At 35.4% G+C, this 17,168-nt stretch overlaps 1 protein-coding gene across 1 annotated transcript; it reads right to left on the bottom strand.

Annotated features, from left to right (window-relative positions):
* Positions 1–14,538: 14,538 nt before the first annotated feature.
* Positions 14,539–15,509, bottom strand: LOC136230858 (uncharacterized). Its single transcript, XM_066020055.1, has 3 exons — positions 15,377–15,509; positions 14,876–15,286; positions 14,539–14,771 (listed from the first exon to the last, which is right to left on the bottom strand). Exons 1-3 carry the CDS (start codon positions 15,440–15,442, stop codon positions 14,643–14,645), a joined length of 606 nt encoding a protein of 201 aa, XP_065876127.1. The 5' UTR covers positions 15,443–15,509; the 3' UTR covers positions 14,539–14,642.
* Positions 15,510–17,168: the final 1,659 nt, after the last annotated feature.

Genomic DNA, 17,168 nt, shown 5'->3' with positions numbered 1-17,168 from the left:
AGTTGACTAAGCTTGTGTCTTCAAACTGCTTAGTCACGCTGTGTAAACCTTTTCACAAGAAAAGAAGTCAGTCTTAGCGGATAAAAATTTTAAATAGTTCCTATCCCCCCCCCCCCCTTGGAACTAACTTGTCACGTTATAAGGGACCAACAGTGCACTCCTCTCGGCCGGCTCCTTTACCAAACTGTAAGCTTGAGCTGCCATCTTGTTGAACAGATTACCTCCCGATGCGGCATCCAGTGAAGCTCTGGTAGCAGAAGTGATACCTGAATAGAACAGGTCAATAAGATGGTGCACCTCGAAACCGTGGTGGGGACACTTCCTCAACAACTTCTGAAATCTCTCCCAGGCCAGATGCAGGTTCTCACTCTCAAACTGCCGGAACGAAGTGATGTCGCTCTTGAACTGTGCAGTCTTTGATGGCGGGAAGAACTTTGCCAAGAATACGGCCATTGTGACATTCCAATCCGTCAGAGAACCCGGTGCTAGTGAGCTCAGCCAGTCTGCGGCATCATCCTTCAGAGAAAATCTGAACAGCTTCATGAAGACTTGTTCAGGTGTAACATCTTTGTACTTGAAGGTGCCACAATACTCCATAAATTTGTTGAGGTGTGCGTTGGGATCTTCATGGTAATCCCCACCAAACTGACCCGAGTTCTGGATCATCTGTATCATCGCCGGTTTGATCTCAAAGGAAGCTGCCGTAATCTCAGGATTAAAGATGCTTGAGGTCGCAGCCGGCCTCTGTGCCTTGAGCAGCTCCATAATAGACCTATCCGCCATTGGTTCCTCTTCACAAATTTCCTCGGGGATGGTTATTTTGAAACTCTCCTCGGCTCTTTGTCTGAGCAAAGCTATTTGGCGTTCTTCCCTTAACCTGTGAGAAAGACGGTCTATATCAGGATCAAACCGTAATGGAGAATGTCTCCGAGAACGTCGGTTCATGGTAAGCTAAACAAACAAATATACCAATCAAAATTAAACTAATCAAAATTACAATAGTCCCCGGCAACGGCGCAAAAAACTTGATGCTCGTAAAGTACATAGCAATAAATAGGACAAGTGTATCCTATCGCAACAAGTAATACAGTGCTTAAGCACGAGATCGAACCACAAGGACTACTATCCTAATTAGTGTATTCAGTTGGTAGTCTGTCTCTTTAGCAGAGTTGAAAAGCAGTGTGGTGTTTAAACTAATAAAATAAACAAACTAAACTAAGAAAGCAGTAAACAGAACTAGCTGCAGGGTGGATTGTGATTAATGATAGTTACAATCTAGGACAGAGAATCCATTGGTTAATTCCTATGAATGGGTTTATAGGGGTTCAGGTTCAAGTTCAACTAGTGACTGAAGGTAATTGCCCTAAGTGAAGGACGAATGTGATCAGTATTGCCCTTCCTATTCACATGCATTCGGGTGACGGCTTGATTAGGCATATACCCTAGGTCATGCAAAGCATTAGGTTTCTTGGCAACTAAGGCTAAAGTCGTCGCCCAGCCACGAAGCCTCATTCCTAGTGGTCTCTAGTGAAGTCAGGTTAATGCAAATTCAGTATAGATTATTCCATGGTCAAGAATCCATCTATCTATTATCTAGCTAATGTCAGGGTTACAGGCATTAGGCACACTATATACACAAACGCGCTAGTTGACCATTATCAATGCTCATTCTAGCAATTAATCCTGTTCCTAACATTACCTAGGCATAAAGTATGCATAAACTGATCAAATCAAAAGCCAATTCTCAAACCCTAAACATTCATAGCAATCAAACCAATTTCATCCCCATCCTAGATTGGATGGAGATTAGTTCATATACAAACCAATCATTATAAACATGCAATTGAGGATAAATGAAAGCATTCTTGAATAAATGTAATAAAGATTAAGGGAAGGAGAAAAAGATTCTAAAACCCGTTCGTCTGATTACAATGTAAACAAGATAGATCCTCCACCCTTTGAGCTGTTCTTCAAAGGAATTAATCTAAAACTGCAAACTGTTTGGAATCTAAAGCTAAAAATATAAAACTGGTATAGGAAAATAATAATGTGTGTAATCTCCCCAAGAACTGAGTTAAGCTGCCTATTTATAGTTGTAGGCAGCTAACCTAGGTCTCCAGGGGTAATAAGGTCCTTTCCTGTGTAAAAATAGGCGTTTAAAAACCTAAAATTCGAGATTCCAGCTGGGGAGAGGCGTTTTTGTGCCTCTCCTGCCTCGTCTCGCCGAGACGAGTGGCTGTCTCGTCGAGACAGCCTAGTGTCTCGGCGAGACAGTGGCTGTATCGGCGAGACAGGCATGTGTCTCGACGAGACAGGCACCCAGATGGGGCAGAAGGTCCGGTTTTCCTTCATTTCGGTCCCTAGGCTTCCGAAATCCGTTCTAATGGTCCGTGATGAATCCCAAAAGTGCTCCGACGGTCCCTGAATTGTCCGGAACTGCTCCAAAAGGCTCGGGTCTGGTTCGGAAATGCTCGAATAAGCCTAAAAACACCCGAAAACACAGAAAACACCATAACTACTAGGGATTACTTATTTTAACTAAAAGCTACCAAAACAATAAGAAAACTGAAGGGAAATAAAGCAAAAATGAACTAAAAGGGATCTAAAAACCCTATACAAATGGGAACTATCAATACTCTAGCTTAATTAAACACAAAACCAAACCAAGTTCTACTAATTTGTACAAGTACGAGTATTATGACTCTTTCTACAACACTTTGAACAAAAAGATAAATGATACCCATCTTTAACCTTCCAATCCATCTCATTCTTAATTTTTATCTTCCTAGGTTTTCCTTTTTCTGCAACACTTTTGTTACTCTTTTTTTTACTCTCATAAGCTACAAAAGAGATGTTTGATTAATGTGTTGTGAATATTTTTGTAATTAATAAGAAAAGTGGAATATAATATAATATAATATAATAAATCAATGTTACATGCTTTTATAAGTACTTTCTTTATTGTTGTGTTTTTATGGTGCGTATTGTAATTACTCATCATGACGCTCACATTACTGATGAGGCACATTCTTCCAGTCGAACTGTTGCATTACATGCTTAATTGAAATATGACAATCATATATGACACATATATTGTTTCTCCTAGGATAAATTTCGTATCTAACAGATGTCAAAAAGTCACCCCAATTTTCATTGTTTCCCTTCTCAACAATACCAATAGAAACTGAAAGAATGTTTTTGTTTCCATCAAATACCTCGGCTGTCAAAGGAACACCTTTGTACTTTCCTATTAAAAATGTTCCATCGATAAACAATACATGCTAACAATAATTAAACCCTTAGATGCAAGGGCAAAATGCAAAAAACATATTCTTGAAAGTTTGAAGTCCTAACACAACACGGGTTGTTTACAACATATTCCTCATCAACAGTATTAACTAATGACCCTAGACTTTTTAGTGGAAGAATATTAGTCCAAGAACGAAGAAGTTTGTAAGATTCATCACAATCACCATAAATACAATATCTTTATTTTAGTATACCATGTCATTTTTAAGATGATATTATCTGAAATATACTTTTCATATTGCAACAATAGCACGAATTGTCACCACATGAAATTCTTTCACATCAAATTAAAAACTAACTCAACAATCATTCGAATCAAATTTTTTTTATGTCCCTATTATTCTTTAGATCGACTACATATATGGGCACTGTCATATTTGGTAATCTCCCAAAAAGTAAAAGACTTCTTCAATGTAGCATGCAACCTCCACTCACAACCATCATCTCGATTAATGCAAACAATTGTATACGGGGTCTTCTTTATTTTATTAGAGAAAAACTCATAATTTCTTTTCATTGGGTACTCTTTTGCAGCTCTTTTCACAACATCTCTTGAACCAAATATCGTTCCTACAGAAAACTCTTTTGAAGGATCCCACACTATATCAGTAGGCTGATGTTGGTAAGGGTTCACATGGTATGCATCATAATCAATATCTATCAAGTATGATGATGATAGATTAAATAAAGGAACGAAACCACTTCAAACAAGTTAAATTCTATAACGCAACATTAGTCATTACAACATCTTCCTCCTCCTCCCTTTCATCGTAATAATTATTCATAGAGAAATTTTTAACAGCCGAGATCTCAATAATTATTGTATTATAATTAGAACTAGTTTTAAATTTTACAAGGAAAAAATAGAACAGAGGCACCTATGCCCAGACACTGCTATTTCATCGAGAATATATGTGAAAAAGCGTGTCTGGGAAATCCCGAACAACTTACAAAAAAAAAAAAAGTGTCAAGATTTAAGTCATACACAAATCTTTCTGGAGGTAAGGTTAGAAGACTACCCTAAACTCAGAAATCTATAAGAAAAACCAATAGTTGCAAATATTTTATTTATTTCATTATAATAAATAAATCTTTAACCTTATAATTACTAGTAGTAAGGAGTATTCTAAATTTTACCTATTTTGGAGGGGTGTGTATATATTTTGGTAGCAATAAGATATTTTTGTACATATTGACTTTTAAAATAGAGTAATAGCCGGCCGGTGTAGGTAGACATATTTGTTAGAGAAAAAGGAAAAAAAATGTTATTAATGTATGAAATGACATGCTTTTACTCCATACATTTCAATATGATCAATTTTATTTATATTTAATAAAAAAAACTAAATAGATTAATTTATGAACCTTTATTTAATTATTAGTTGAATTTTTTAAATATTAATTATATCTATGTGTATGGTGACAAAAACAAACTTTGCCACATTAGAAAAAACTATCTAAGATATTATAAATAACTTGTTAAAATATAAAAAAAAAATTGTTTTAATTTATTGATAAATTTATTTTGAAAATTTTGATATTACAGATAAATAAAAAAATAGATCAGTTTTGTTCAAATTTTCTAATAAAATTTATATTATTTAAAATTGGCAATTCTTAAAATTAGCATTGAGGATGAAATTAACTTATGATCAAATCAATTCTAAAAATATAATATATTTTTGATACCCGAAATTGAGTATGTTTTTTATAAATAAAATATATATATCCAAAATTTATTTTTTGTTATAGATTATTACTTAATATTATTATTTCATTAACCAAAAATTTGGAAAAAATATTTAAAAGAAATAAAATAATAACTTCGGACAACATTCATGATTTCAAAAGGGTTATGTATAATGGCGATGCACTAATACAATTTTGATAATGCCTAAAAAATACTATTTTGAGGGTTATAATGAGATTTTTGTCTCTATTTCAAAGAGTTTCTATTAAAAATAATTGTTTGTGGCTCATATTGTATTTCGATGGATTTTTAGAGATTTTATTTATTAGTACGGTTTTAACAGCTTTTAAATATAAAAATTGATTTTGGATATCAAAATGTAAACATAATAAAAATTGGATATAAAAAATACATTATACATTCTGAACTGATTTGATCATGAGTTAATTTGATTTAAATATCGAGTTAATATCAAATATTGATTTGGGCTAAATTAATTTTTTATTGGACCAATTTGACCTTTGTTCAAATTTTTTTGATATGTATGGTCTATATCATTAATTAAAAACAAAATTATTTATTTAAATTACGCGTGATCTTTGTGTGGAAGGTAAGAGGACCAAATGTGTTGTGTAAAATCTGAAAAGGACAAATAATCCCATTGTTTTATGTTATGCGGTTCGTTCATATCGAAGACTTTCTCCTAACAAATCTGTTGACTTGTTGTGCGTCACCAACACCTACGCACTACCTATCTATATATTTTTTAATCAAAAAAAAAAAAAGATGTGGGAATATATTATGTTTTTCGGGTGTTTGGTTGCTCCTTTTCATACTCCTTTTGTCTTTTCATTTCAAAAAAAGAGTTTTAGGTATTTGGTTAGTGACCTCCTTTTCGGGTGTTTGGTTGCTCCTTTTCATACTCCTTTTATCTTTTCATTTCAAAAAAAGAGTTTTAGGTATTTGGTTAGTGACCTCCTGTTTGACTTTTACATCTGAAAAGCAGCATTGGGTGTTTGGTTAGTGATCTCTTGTTTGCCTTTTACACTTGAAAATCAGCTTTTTATAAAAGCAGAGAATTTCTGCTTTTTGGAAAAACAGCTTTTTCCAACAGCAAACAGCAACAACAAACAACAACAGCAAACCTTAACAGCAAACAACAAACAGTAACAGTAAACAGTAGGTAAAACAAACGGGTCTGTCTTCATCTCGGGTTTTACGTTACCAAGCAAGATTAATTTTACATCTATTTCATAAAAAATTTGAATGGACTAATTTGACAATAGTTCAACTACAAGATTGGATCTTTCATGTAAATTTGTTGACAAACAAAAGTAATTTCATTCATTTTAGCAAGTTATTTATAATTTTTTAATAATATAATAAATATTTTAGATAGTTTTTTGTGATTATTTTGTATATGTTTTAGTTAAATATTGATATTTTGACAGATTTTTTTAATAATTGTGTTAATAATAAAATAAATATTTTAAACATAATTAATATTTGAAAATACCGATGTGACGGTTAACTAACAGGAACTAGTATGTTTAATTTTTTTTTTTTTGTTAAGCATGAGTAAAATTGACATTTTTTAAAAACGTTACAAGTAAAATTACATAATTTCATAAATCTATAGTAAAAAGAAAAAGATTTGTACCTTATCCTTTTAAAAAATGCTATATCCTAGATGTAATTTATAACTTGAATATTTTAAGGGCTTTTTATATGAATATCATAATTGATTATAAAATCACAACTAAATCGTATTTTAGGCTTTTTATATGAACTATCTCCTAACAAGTTGTGTAGTATTCTATGAAGATAGGAATAAAGATAAATGTTGAGATCAAGATAAAGATAAAAGATTGAGATACGGATAAAAATAAGATGTGATGATTTATTAACTCATGTTTGATATGTAGGATAGAGATAAAATGATTCATTTTACTATGTTATCCCTATCCAAATTTAAATAGAAGGTATATATTATTGCAGTACCAACGTAGACTGAAATTAGTTAAATTTAATCTATCAATCTAACTTGAAAAATCCTTTGAACATTGTATTAAATTTTCAAAATAGAAAAAATAGAATAACTTGAGAAATACTACTTGAAACATTATTAAATTTTTAAAATACAAAAAATAGAATAGCTTGAGAAATAATTTGAACACTATATTCAAAACACAAAAAATGGAATAAGTAATATATTTAAGATGATATATTAAATTTTAATTAATTTTATTTGACATTATAATGTAATGGACAAATTTAAAAGTTCAGGGATTAAAATTAACTTAAGAAATATTTGGAATACTCTACTAAATTTTTAAAACACAACAAATGGACAAAAAAAAAGTTCATATATTTCGCCGAATTTATAAATATTAATCTTCAATTGTATTATTAAATCATAAAAAATACGAAATCTTTTTTAGAACCAATTGATATGTAATTGGTGCAGAATAATGAACAAAATATATGCATTTTATAATAATATCTGAAATTGACCTAACTTACTAATGTTAGGGTAAAATCATTCTTTGATGCCAACGTTAGAGCTAAAATTGCACCATTTTATACTTTAAGGTTAAAATTTCTCCTGATTGTAAACGTTAGGAGTATTTTTGCACATTGTCTTTTTTTTAAAGAAAAGACCATGCATTAAATAGAATCGGAATACAAGGCTTGAACAATGAAATCTAGAGGACTAGTATGTCATTCCATCAGTCTTGGCATATAATAGGATACCCTTGCAAGTTCATGGGCAACACTATTCGTAGAACGATTAGCAAAAATGATGCTAACATCATTAAACGAATGAATCAACCTATTACAATCATCAAGAACAAGGCCGTAATAAGACTTGGAGGCATGTTGATTGGGATCTAAAGCCACCATCTACATCAGTTTCAACAAGACAGTCGTCCATACCCTTTCTTTTGAGCCAACTTAGAGCTTCCCAAATGCCCATAGGCTTCCCCTACATGAGGTAAGAAATCACCCCGCACAAGTTTGGAAAAAGCTCCACAAAACTTGTTGTTGCAGTCCCCTAGCACAGCCCCTAAACCCAGCAAACCTGACCCCGAGATAATAGAGGCATCCAGATTCAGTTTAAAGCGAGATGGAGGAGACCGTAACCAGTGAATTCCACCCCGAGCAGATCCTGCCCCACCTGGATCAACCTGGGCACAAACATTCATCCCCTTTGATTGAACATCCTACCCCTCCTTCAACCCAATGCATGCTAGACGAAAACAAACATCTAAAGAATTCCTTGAATTATTCCAAATAGAATTATTTCTATTCAGCCACTTATTCCACACAACCATAGCCCACAAACAACAATTCTCAGCACTAAAATTCACAAGAATGAATTCCAACAAATCTTTAAAGCAAACAAAATTGCCACCCAACACTCTACCCAAACCATACGCGTTCCAAAAAGACTGTGCGTGAATGCAATCTCTAAACACATGTAAAATAGACTCAAAATCTATATTACAGATAGCACAAACAGAATTGATAGCCACATGTTTCTGCATAAGCTCAACAGTTGTAGGAAAAACATTTCTACAAGCACGCAAAAGAATATTACGCACCTTAGGGGGAACTTTCAAGCTCCACATCTTCTTCCACATGCTATTACCAACGAGCTGGAACCCATTACATAACCATTTGTAAGCACTCTTCATAGAAAAAGAACAATCATTCTCTAAACTCCAAAACCAAATGTCTTGATCACGATTACTAGAAAGCGGCAAACTAAGAATAAGGTTTTGACCTTCCTCGTTAAAGACAACCCTTATGACTTCTTCATCCCATCTTCTACAGTTAACTTCAAAAAGAGATGAAACTTTTGGATCTGCAATTTCTTGGGGAAGAATTGTAGATGATTTCCCTTCAATTCCACCAATCAACCAAGGACCATGACTGATCCTAATACCTCCACCACTTCCAACCCTTCTCCTACAACCTTGAATCAGCAAATCTTTCGCTTGAAAAATACTACTCCAAATAAAGCTTGGGTTATTACCTTTAACTGTTTTCAAAAACTACACTTTAAAAAGTATTTAGCCTTAAAAATGCGCGAAACCAAAGAATTGGATTGAGTCACAAACCTCTATTCCTGCTTACCCAACATAGCTAGATTGAATTCACGCAACATTTTAAAACCCAAGCCACCAATCTCTTTAACATCACAAAGCTTATCCCAACTGAGCCATCTTATACATTTTCCTTTATTACACACCACTAAAAGTCATTTAACATACATTTAATTTCTAAACAAAGACCGTTAGAAAGCAAGAAAACGTTCATTCCAAAATTAGAAATAGCTTGCACCACTGTCTTCAATAATATCTCTTTGCCTGTGTGGGAAGGGCTTGGAATGCCATGAATTACGGTTCCAAATATTTTCATTATTATTAATGAAATTATATTTCACGGATTTGTAATTTTCCTCTTGTAAAAGAAGGCTTCTTTAATATAAATTTATATATCTTTTTTATAGCTTAATTCTTTTGTCCTCGTCTTTATATATATATATAACCTTATTATGAATTTAATTTACAAGACTTAAAACAAATATCTTAAAATTGAGTGAGTGGTGAGGGGAAGTTTCGTGATTATGAGGGTTCTCATTGATCATTTCCCACTTCTTCTTCTTCTAGTTTAATAGATTTCCAAATCAATGATAGAGACGTTTTTTTTTTTGAAAAATAATAGTAATAAAAAAAAACAGTTTGAAATTAGGTAATTACAAAGAAATTTTGGACTAAGAATAATAATAATGACTAAGTTGTCGATTTCATATGTATGTATGTGTTGATGTGTTTTACTCTATGCTTTGGAAACTTGTATCGTTCATATTGACTTGAGTACATAATAAAACTTTGAATTGTTTTGATGCTTTGGTTTTGTTATATTCCAAAGGTTTAATATATACATCCTGGAAGTTTTTCAAAAACTGCAACCGATCAAATTTTAAAAATTACAACTAAACCGATCAAAATTTAAAAGTTATAACTAATTCCTTCAATTTGTTTATTTGGAATATATGATTTATTAACTTACTTATTTATTTAGAACAAATAACTCTATACCGAAAAAAAACATTCAATGTAACATTATAGCAGAAATAAATTCTTTCAAAATATATGATGTATTATACATTGACAAAAGATGAAAAATTTCTAAAAATCACATATTTAAACCTATTTGAGGGGTTATTTATAACATTTTAAAGTTCGGGGGGTTATATAGTTTTAGAACAATTTGAGGGAGTTAGGGGATGTATTAAGTCTATTCCAAAAATGTCATTGTTGTTGTTGCTTACATTTTGTTGGTAAGTCTCAATTGTAAATTATTCTTGGGCTTTCTATATGAATATCATAATTAACTATAAAATTACAACTAAATCAGATTATAAAATTTAATTCTGAATATGTCATTATATTCTATAGGCTTAATGCTCATACAACCGTCTTAACTTATCCAAATTGGTCATTTTATCCCTCCAACTCATCGAATGTCCTATTTACTTCCTTAACTCCATAAAAATGGTATTTCTCACCCCCTTAAGTTGTCCAAATTGATCATTTTACCCATCTCAACTCATCGAATGTCCTATTTACCTTTTTAACTCCATAAAAGTGGTATTTCTCATCCCCTATGATCCTATTTACCCTTTTAACTCCATAAAAGTGGTATTTCTCATCCCTTATTATCCTATTTACCCCCTTAGTAGGTGCTAGAGATACGAAGACCATTCAAATAGGACCTAATTTCAAAGCACATTCTTACTCGCATACAATGCCATGATTGACAGCATCAGAGTAGAAACCATTGTAACTGCTTTTTTACCTCACTATTGAGTGGCTACTATAAACTTTTACACTACTTAGTAACTATTCTCATCACTGACTTGTGTATTGGAGCAGGGTCACTAGTTCCTGACCCATTTTTGACAATTTTCTCTCTTATTGCATACATCGAACATACTTTTTCAGCTCAATACTCCTTATATCACTTTTTATTTTATTAACATCGGAAGAAAAAATGAGGGTTTTCAGGTTTATGTTTGATTTTTGTTTATTAAATTTTATTCTCATGTAATCTCATTTTTATTATTTTTCGAGCAAGATCAATTTTTGTTTTATGTTATTGAATTTTTTTAAATTGTTTGTGTTTATTTAACTATCACATCAGACCTTCCAAATAAGTTTATCGATAAACATTCATACATTTTTATAGGTTATTTATAACTACATTAATAATACACTGTACATAGATATTTTTGGAAAAAAATAGTTGATGTTTAAAATATTGGGTGTCACATTTAAATGTATATATGATGGTTTGTTTTGATGCAATGTAATGATTTGGGTAATCCTTTAATTGGAGTACTTTTTCTTTCTTTTTAGTTTCCAAATTTGCTTTGGAAGAAAAGGATTGAATTGTTTACTCTACCCCATGTATAATTATAGTCCATGCTTGCATGCCAAACCAATAATAATAATTAAAATAACAATCTCAATTATACTTAATTACAAAACAAATCCATTAAGAAAGTTGATTCTATTCTCTATAATTAGAAATATATGTAACAATACACAATCATTTGTTCTATCATATTAAGAATTTATTTTTTAATTAAATTAATCTCTCAACAACCCCTATATATAGATTGAATAATTGAGTGGTCCCTTTTTAGTTTTTGATACAAGTGTTTTATATTTAATTTAATTGTGAGTTTAATTTGTTAATTGAAAATTTGGCACCATTTGCATTTGCCAACTACATTACAGCTAAAGTTCACTATGTTCTTAATGAAGAAAGAAATTCAAAAGGAAATATGTATAGATACCTTTAAACAATGCCCTAAAAAGATTTTATTTTTTCAATTTTGAGAAAAGACACTTTAATTTAAATTGCCTTTCTCTTGATACCAAAAAAGGTCACTATGTGACAAAATCTAATTAGAAATTAATATCACTCTTTACATTTATTATTTAACAAATTCTCTATATTGCAATTATTTATAAGAAGAAAATTATATATATTACAAAAAGCTTTCTTAATAATTTATTGCATTTTGTTCAATAATAATAATAATAATTTATTGCATTTATCGTGCTTATCCAACAGAATATGATTTTTTTTTTTTTAACATTGGAAGGGTGCTAAGCCCCGGTAGAATATGATTGTTTATTTTTTATTTTTTCAATCTGGATAGAAGTTGCAAAATCATTAATAATATGTTGTTTTAAAATTAATTAAAGAAACCTACGGATGAACTTGGATTCAATAAGGACATCATCGTATTTCGGAGGTGTGCCTAACATGATTTGTTTCTTTCTTGTCAAATTGATCTCAGATTGTTAAATAAATAAAGGGTATTGTTAAATACCGTCGCACTGTTTTGACCATTTTACCCTTGCCACTTTTTTTCCCCCTAAAACCTTAAAAACTCTCTCTAGTTTTCTCTCCCGAGCACAAATCCCGGATTTGAAAAAAATGGATCAAAACATTCCCGAAGACAATGAGTTCGAACACGAGGTAATATTACGAGAATTAAAAACGTTATTAATCATTTTTTTATTTTTTTTTATTCGAATTTTGCCTGGGCGGGTGGCGATTACCACCCGTTCCTTAGGCCGATCGGATGAACTACCCGATCGGCCTAAGGAACGGTTGGTAATCGCCACCCGCTACACCCATGGAACAGGTGGTAATCGCCACCCGCTCCACCCATGGAACGGGTGGTACGCGCCACCCGTTCCACCTTTGGAACGGGCAGTACGCGCTGCCCGTTTCCACCTATGGTGGAACGGGTAGCCTGCCCGTTCAGGCAAAAGTGGGCAGAAATTGCCCCGAACTAATTTCGAACGGGAGAAATAGGCCCGAAGTATTTTTTTTTGTAATTTTAATGTAAATTTTTCGTATATTCAGGTACCGATAGAAGATTGGAACCCCGATAACATTGATTATAGTTCGCGTTTTATAACGGATACCGTTTTCCCCTCCAGTCAGGATGCTATTGATTGGGCAAAAAAGATAGCTATTCAGAATGGGTTTGAGCTTGTAATATCTTCGCACAAAAATGGGGGTAAACAGAAGTTGTTGCGTTGTTCACGGGGTGAACGATATAGAGGTGTTGTGAAAAATGATGAAGATCCTGCAATTAGGAAAAGTAAAACTAAAGCGTGCCGATGTAAATTTCAGATTAAAGCCTATCAACATGCAGACCTTTCGGGATGGGGGATAAAGGCTAAGGCTGGGTTAACTGGAATGCATAACCATACAATGCGTATGTATCCAGAGGGAAGTCGGCAAATGAGCGGACTCAGTATCGCATCTAAACAAATTGTGCGTGATATGTCTTCAGCTCAAGCAAAGCCTTGTGCTATTTTAGCAGCAGTTAAAGAAAAACACCCAGAGGACAACTCAGTAATTAAACACATATATAATTACAGGGACAAAATGAGGAGGGACGCGTTTGAAGGTAGAGACCTGGCTAGTCAATTCTACCATATTGCTGTGGAGAACAAATATGTCAATTACACACAGGCTGATTCAGGTGTGATAACGCATGTGTTCATGGCACATCCAGAGTCAGTTGATATGTTCAGGACTTACCACTGGTACATCGGCATTGATTCAACGTACAAAACAAACAAGTACAAAATGCCGTTTGTTGAGATTGTTGGGATGACGCCATGCAATAATAACTTCAAGATAGCGTATGCTATTGTTAAAGACGAGACCGAAGGGAGCTATCGTTGGATTTTGCAAAGGCTGAAGATTTTGCTTGGGGATGATCTTAACCCGACCGTTGTTGTTAGTGACAGGGAGCTTGGGTTATTAAAGCCGATACAAGAAGTTTTTTCACAAGCAGCGCACTTGCTATGCACTTGGCATATTAATAAGGATGTGGAAGATCGTGTGTATAGAATCATTGGAGATAAAGGCCTTGCCTCTAAATTCAAGAATGGCAAATGGAGAACAATATTAGAATCATTAACCATTGAGGAGTACGAGACCAATCTTATGATGATGAAGGAAAAGATGAGCAGGTTCAAAGGAGTTATCTCGTATGTTGAGGAGACGTGGTTGGTGCATAAGGAGAAGTTTGTTGTTGCTTGGACAAAGGAGTTCCTACATTTTGGTAACACAACTACTTGTCGAGTGGAGAGCGAACATGCTAGTCTAAAGCAATGGCTCAATACTACAGAGTATCAGCGCTTCAAAGAACGATTACCTGCCAGGACGAGCTTGGCCAAGAAATAGAGGAAATGCTCCATGGAACATTTTTCCTGTGGAATATGAGACGAATATTGCAGAGGAGAAAGAGATATACCTTGCAATACAGTCAGGTGTACCAGCGACATCTTCACCAAACATTCAGGTGTACGAAGAAGATAGTGACTAATGTCTTTTTTTCCGGTTTATGTCCTTGTAATGTCTTTTTTCAGTTTATATCGTTCTAATGTATTTTTACAGTTTATGCAGTTTATGTCGTTCTAATGTATTCTTAAATTTGCAATAATAACAAAACATACCACAAAAAAGTACTAAAATATCAATCCACCAAATTCTGTCAAAATAGTACTAAAATACTACAAAATACAGTCATAACTCACTTGGCCAAATGCCAAGCATCCATAATCTCCTCTAACGACTGCCTATATACAATCGCAGCATCCTCGTCCAGATGACTCATGTGATCCAGCACAGTTTCACCCCAGCCAGATAATCGACTAACCCACTGTAAAAAAGTAAGGAACAAAAAACAAGGTTAATATCATTTCACATTTCAGTAAATATCATTTCACATTACTAGACCAGTCAAGAAAACCAAAAATAACTTACAATCTCACTGTTCGAGCGAGTATAAACAGCCGGTCCGGGTGCAACAATCTCCGGAAGTAGACGAGGGTGTGAGTGACGGGTGTACCAATGCATGTACTGATCCTCACAATCTGATGGAGTATGTGCTGGAGTGAATACAGACAGTATAAGGACGGACGACTGGGGAAAAGAGTCCCAAATACCCTGCACCATCACAGCTGGCACCTCTACACGATACTTCAAACTGGTCCACGGGCGAACAGCCTTAGAAGGCTGCAATATCGGTCTAGGAATGGTCTGCACATGTCCAAGCTGTCGAAGGCATCGCCCCGGCATGTACGGCTCGATCACATCCCGATACCGTATCCATCCAGAATATAGAGTCCTCGGGGTCTCAGTAATGGCATCAGGGCCATACGGCATCCACATGACCTACAGATGTATAAAATTACATTAACACATACAAGTAATACAAAAATTTGTTTTAATTGAATAGTATTTATAATTATAAAGCAAGTATACCTCATCTGCTGTCAACACATCAAGCCGGGCACGAAATGCTCTCAGCCGCTCATCGCTCTTCTCCATCGATATAGATGGCCACAACGAAGCCCTAGGAAGATCCGGGTCAACTGTAACTGCCTCTCGATGTGGCCTGAAGCAAGAAAAATACTCGTAAATCCAGGACTGGAGCAATGTCATACAACCCGTCATCTGCCCGCAATCTCCTCTGGTAGCAATACCAAGATGACGGTATAGATATGCTAGTGCAGCTGATCCCCAAGAAAGTCCAACGGCTCCAGCCGCCGAGTCCTGCACCTCTAACAGACAAGAAGGTCGGATGCGGTCACCACTCTTGTCTACGAACAAGGTGGAACCGAGCATCAGCCACGTCCAAGCTATAGCCTGGGTCTCAGGAATCCGATCACCTCCACAGCGCTCCATGATGGAAGCGGCTCGTATACCACCAGAAGCATAATGACGGGCATCTAACTCAACCCGAGTCACCCCAAACAAATCCATCACGCACTCCTTAAGCTTATCAACAGTCGCATCAGCAGTCACCATGGCACCATCTACGGGGATGCGCAATATCTCCCACACATCATGCATCAAAATGTTCATCTCGCCAAATGGCATGTGAAATGATGACGTGTCTGGCTGCCACCGCTCAACAAATGCCGTGATCAGTGCAGCATCTATGTGACTGTGCATAATACCAGGTAAATGGAACAAGCCAGATGACTCGATACGCGACTGAATCATCCGGGAAGAACCATTGTACCATAATCTCAGCTTCGTGCAATACACTGATCTGGTATGACACCTAAGGACGCCCCTGTCCTGACCGGCCCATATAGCACATGCAATATGTCCCAAAAAGCTCGGGATCACAGCACCATCAAATGGACCCCCGGGGACGGGGTCCTTCACAACCCAGTCATCCTCTACACTCCTCGATCGCTTGCTGCTACCTGAAATTACAGCAAACGGTAGACATTAATTTTTTAGTATATTTTTCAATAATCACGATTAACACAAATACAAATAAACACATTTTTTAATTTCTCTTACCAGAAGAAGATGCTGCGGTAGAAGAAAATCGTCCGTCTCGACCCCTCGTCACAACGCCACGATCTATGGGGATAGTATCAGCACTAGGACGATGCATAGAAGCATCCCCGTCCATGTCTATACCAGCCGCCTCATCCCGTCCCTCAGCACGCTCCGCCTGTGCAGCATGTGCCCTCCGGGCGTCCGCCATAAACCGCTGCTGCTCCTCCCGGTCCCGCCGAGCAGATGCAGTAACAGGACGTGAAGACGTGCGTCTAGGGTCAGCTCCCTCTTTATCCTGTAATATTATTTATTTATAAGGTATATTCAATTTAACATAATTTTTTTTTCTATACGTTCGGGTTTGCCTACGCCCGGTCCGTGCAATTTTTTAAAAAAAAAATTCAAAATTTGCCCCTTTTTGGCCTGGGCGGGTGGTTTACACCACCTGCCCTAAAGGCCAAACGGGTGCGGCGCACCAGTCGGCCTTAGGGCCGACCAATGCGGCAAATGTTTGGCCCTTAGGCCAAACGGGTGGCGCATGCGCCCCACCATAAGGTGGAGCGCATGCGTTGTACGCGTTCCAACTTAAGTGGAACGCGTACGTCGAGCGATCCACCCTAAGGTGGATCGCATGCGCCGCGCGCTCCGCCTTACGGTGGAGCGCGTGCGCCGTGCGATCCACCTTAGGGTGGATCGCTCGACACGGTGCATCTCCACCTACGGTGGAACGCATAGTTCATGCGTTCCACCGTAGGTG

The sequence above is a fragment of the Euphorbia lathyris genome, chromosome 5 (assembly GCF_963576675.1).
Source record: "Euphorbia lathyris chromosome 5, ddEupLath1.1, whole genome shotgun sequence".
NCBI classification, from domain to species: Eukaryota; Viridiplantae; Streptophyta; class Magnoliopsida; order Malpighiales; family Euphorbiaceae; genus Euphorbia; species Euphorbia lathyris.
This window is presented reverse-complemented; position numbering and strand designations above follow the sequence as displayed.

Excerpts from the sequence above, each read along its gene's own strand:
- LOC136230858 (XM_066020055.1), bottom strand. The coding sequence starts at position 15,442 with ATGGAGAAGAGCGATGAGCGGCTGAGAGCATTTCGTGCCCGGCTTGAT. Across the intron at positions 15,287-15,376 it reads ATGTGTTGACAGCAGATGAG|GTCATGTGGATGCCGTATGG; the intron begins GTATACTTGCTT and ends ATACATCTGTAG. Across the intron at positions 14,772-14,875 it reads CTCGCTCGAACAGTGAGATT|TGGGTTAGTCGATTATCTGG; the intron begins GTAAGTTATTTT and ends ACTTTTTTACAG.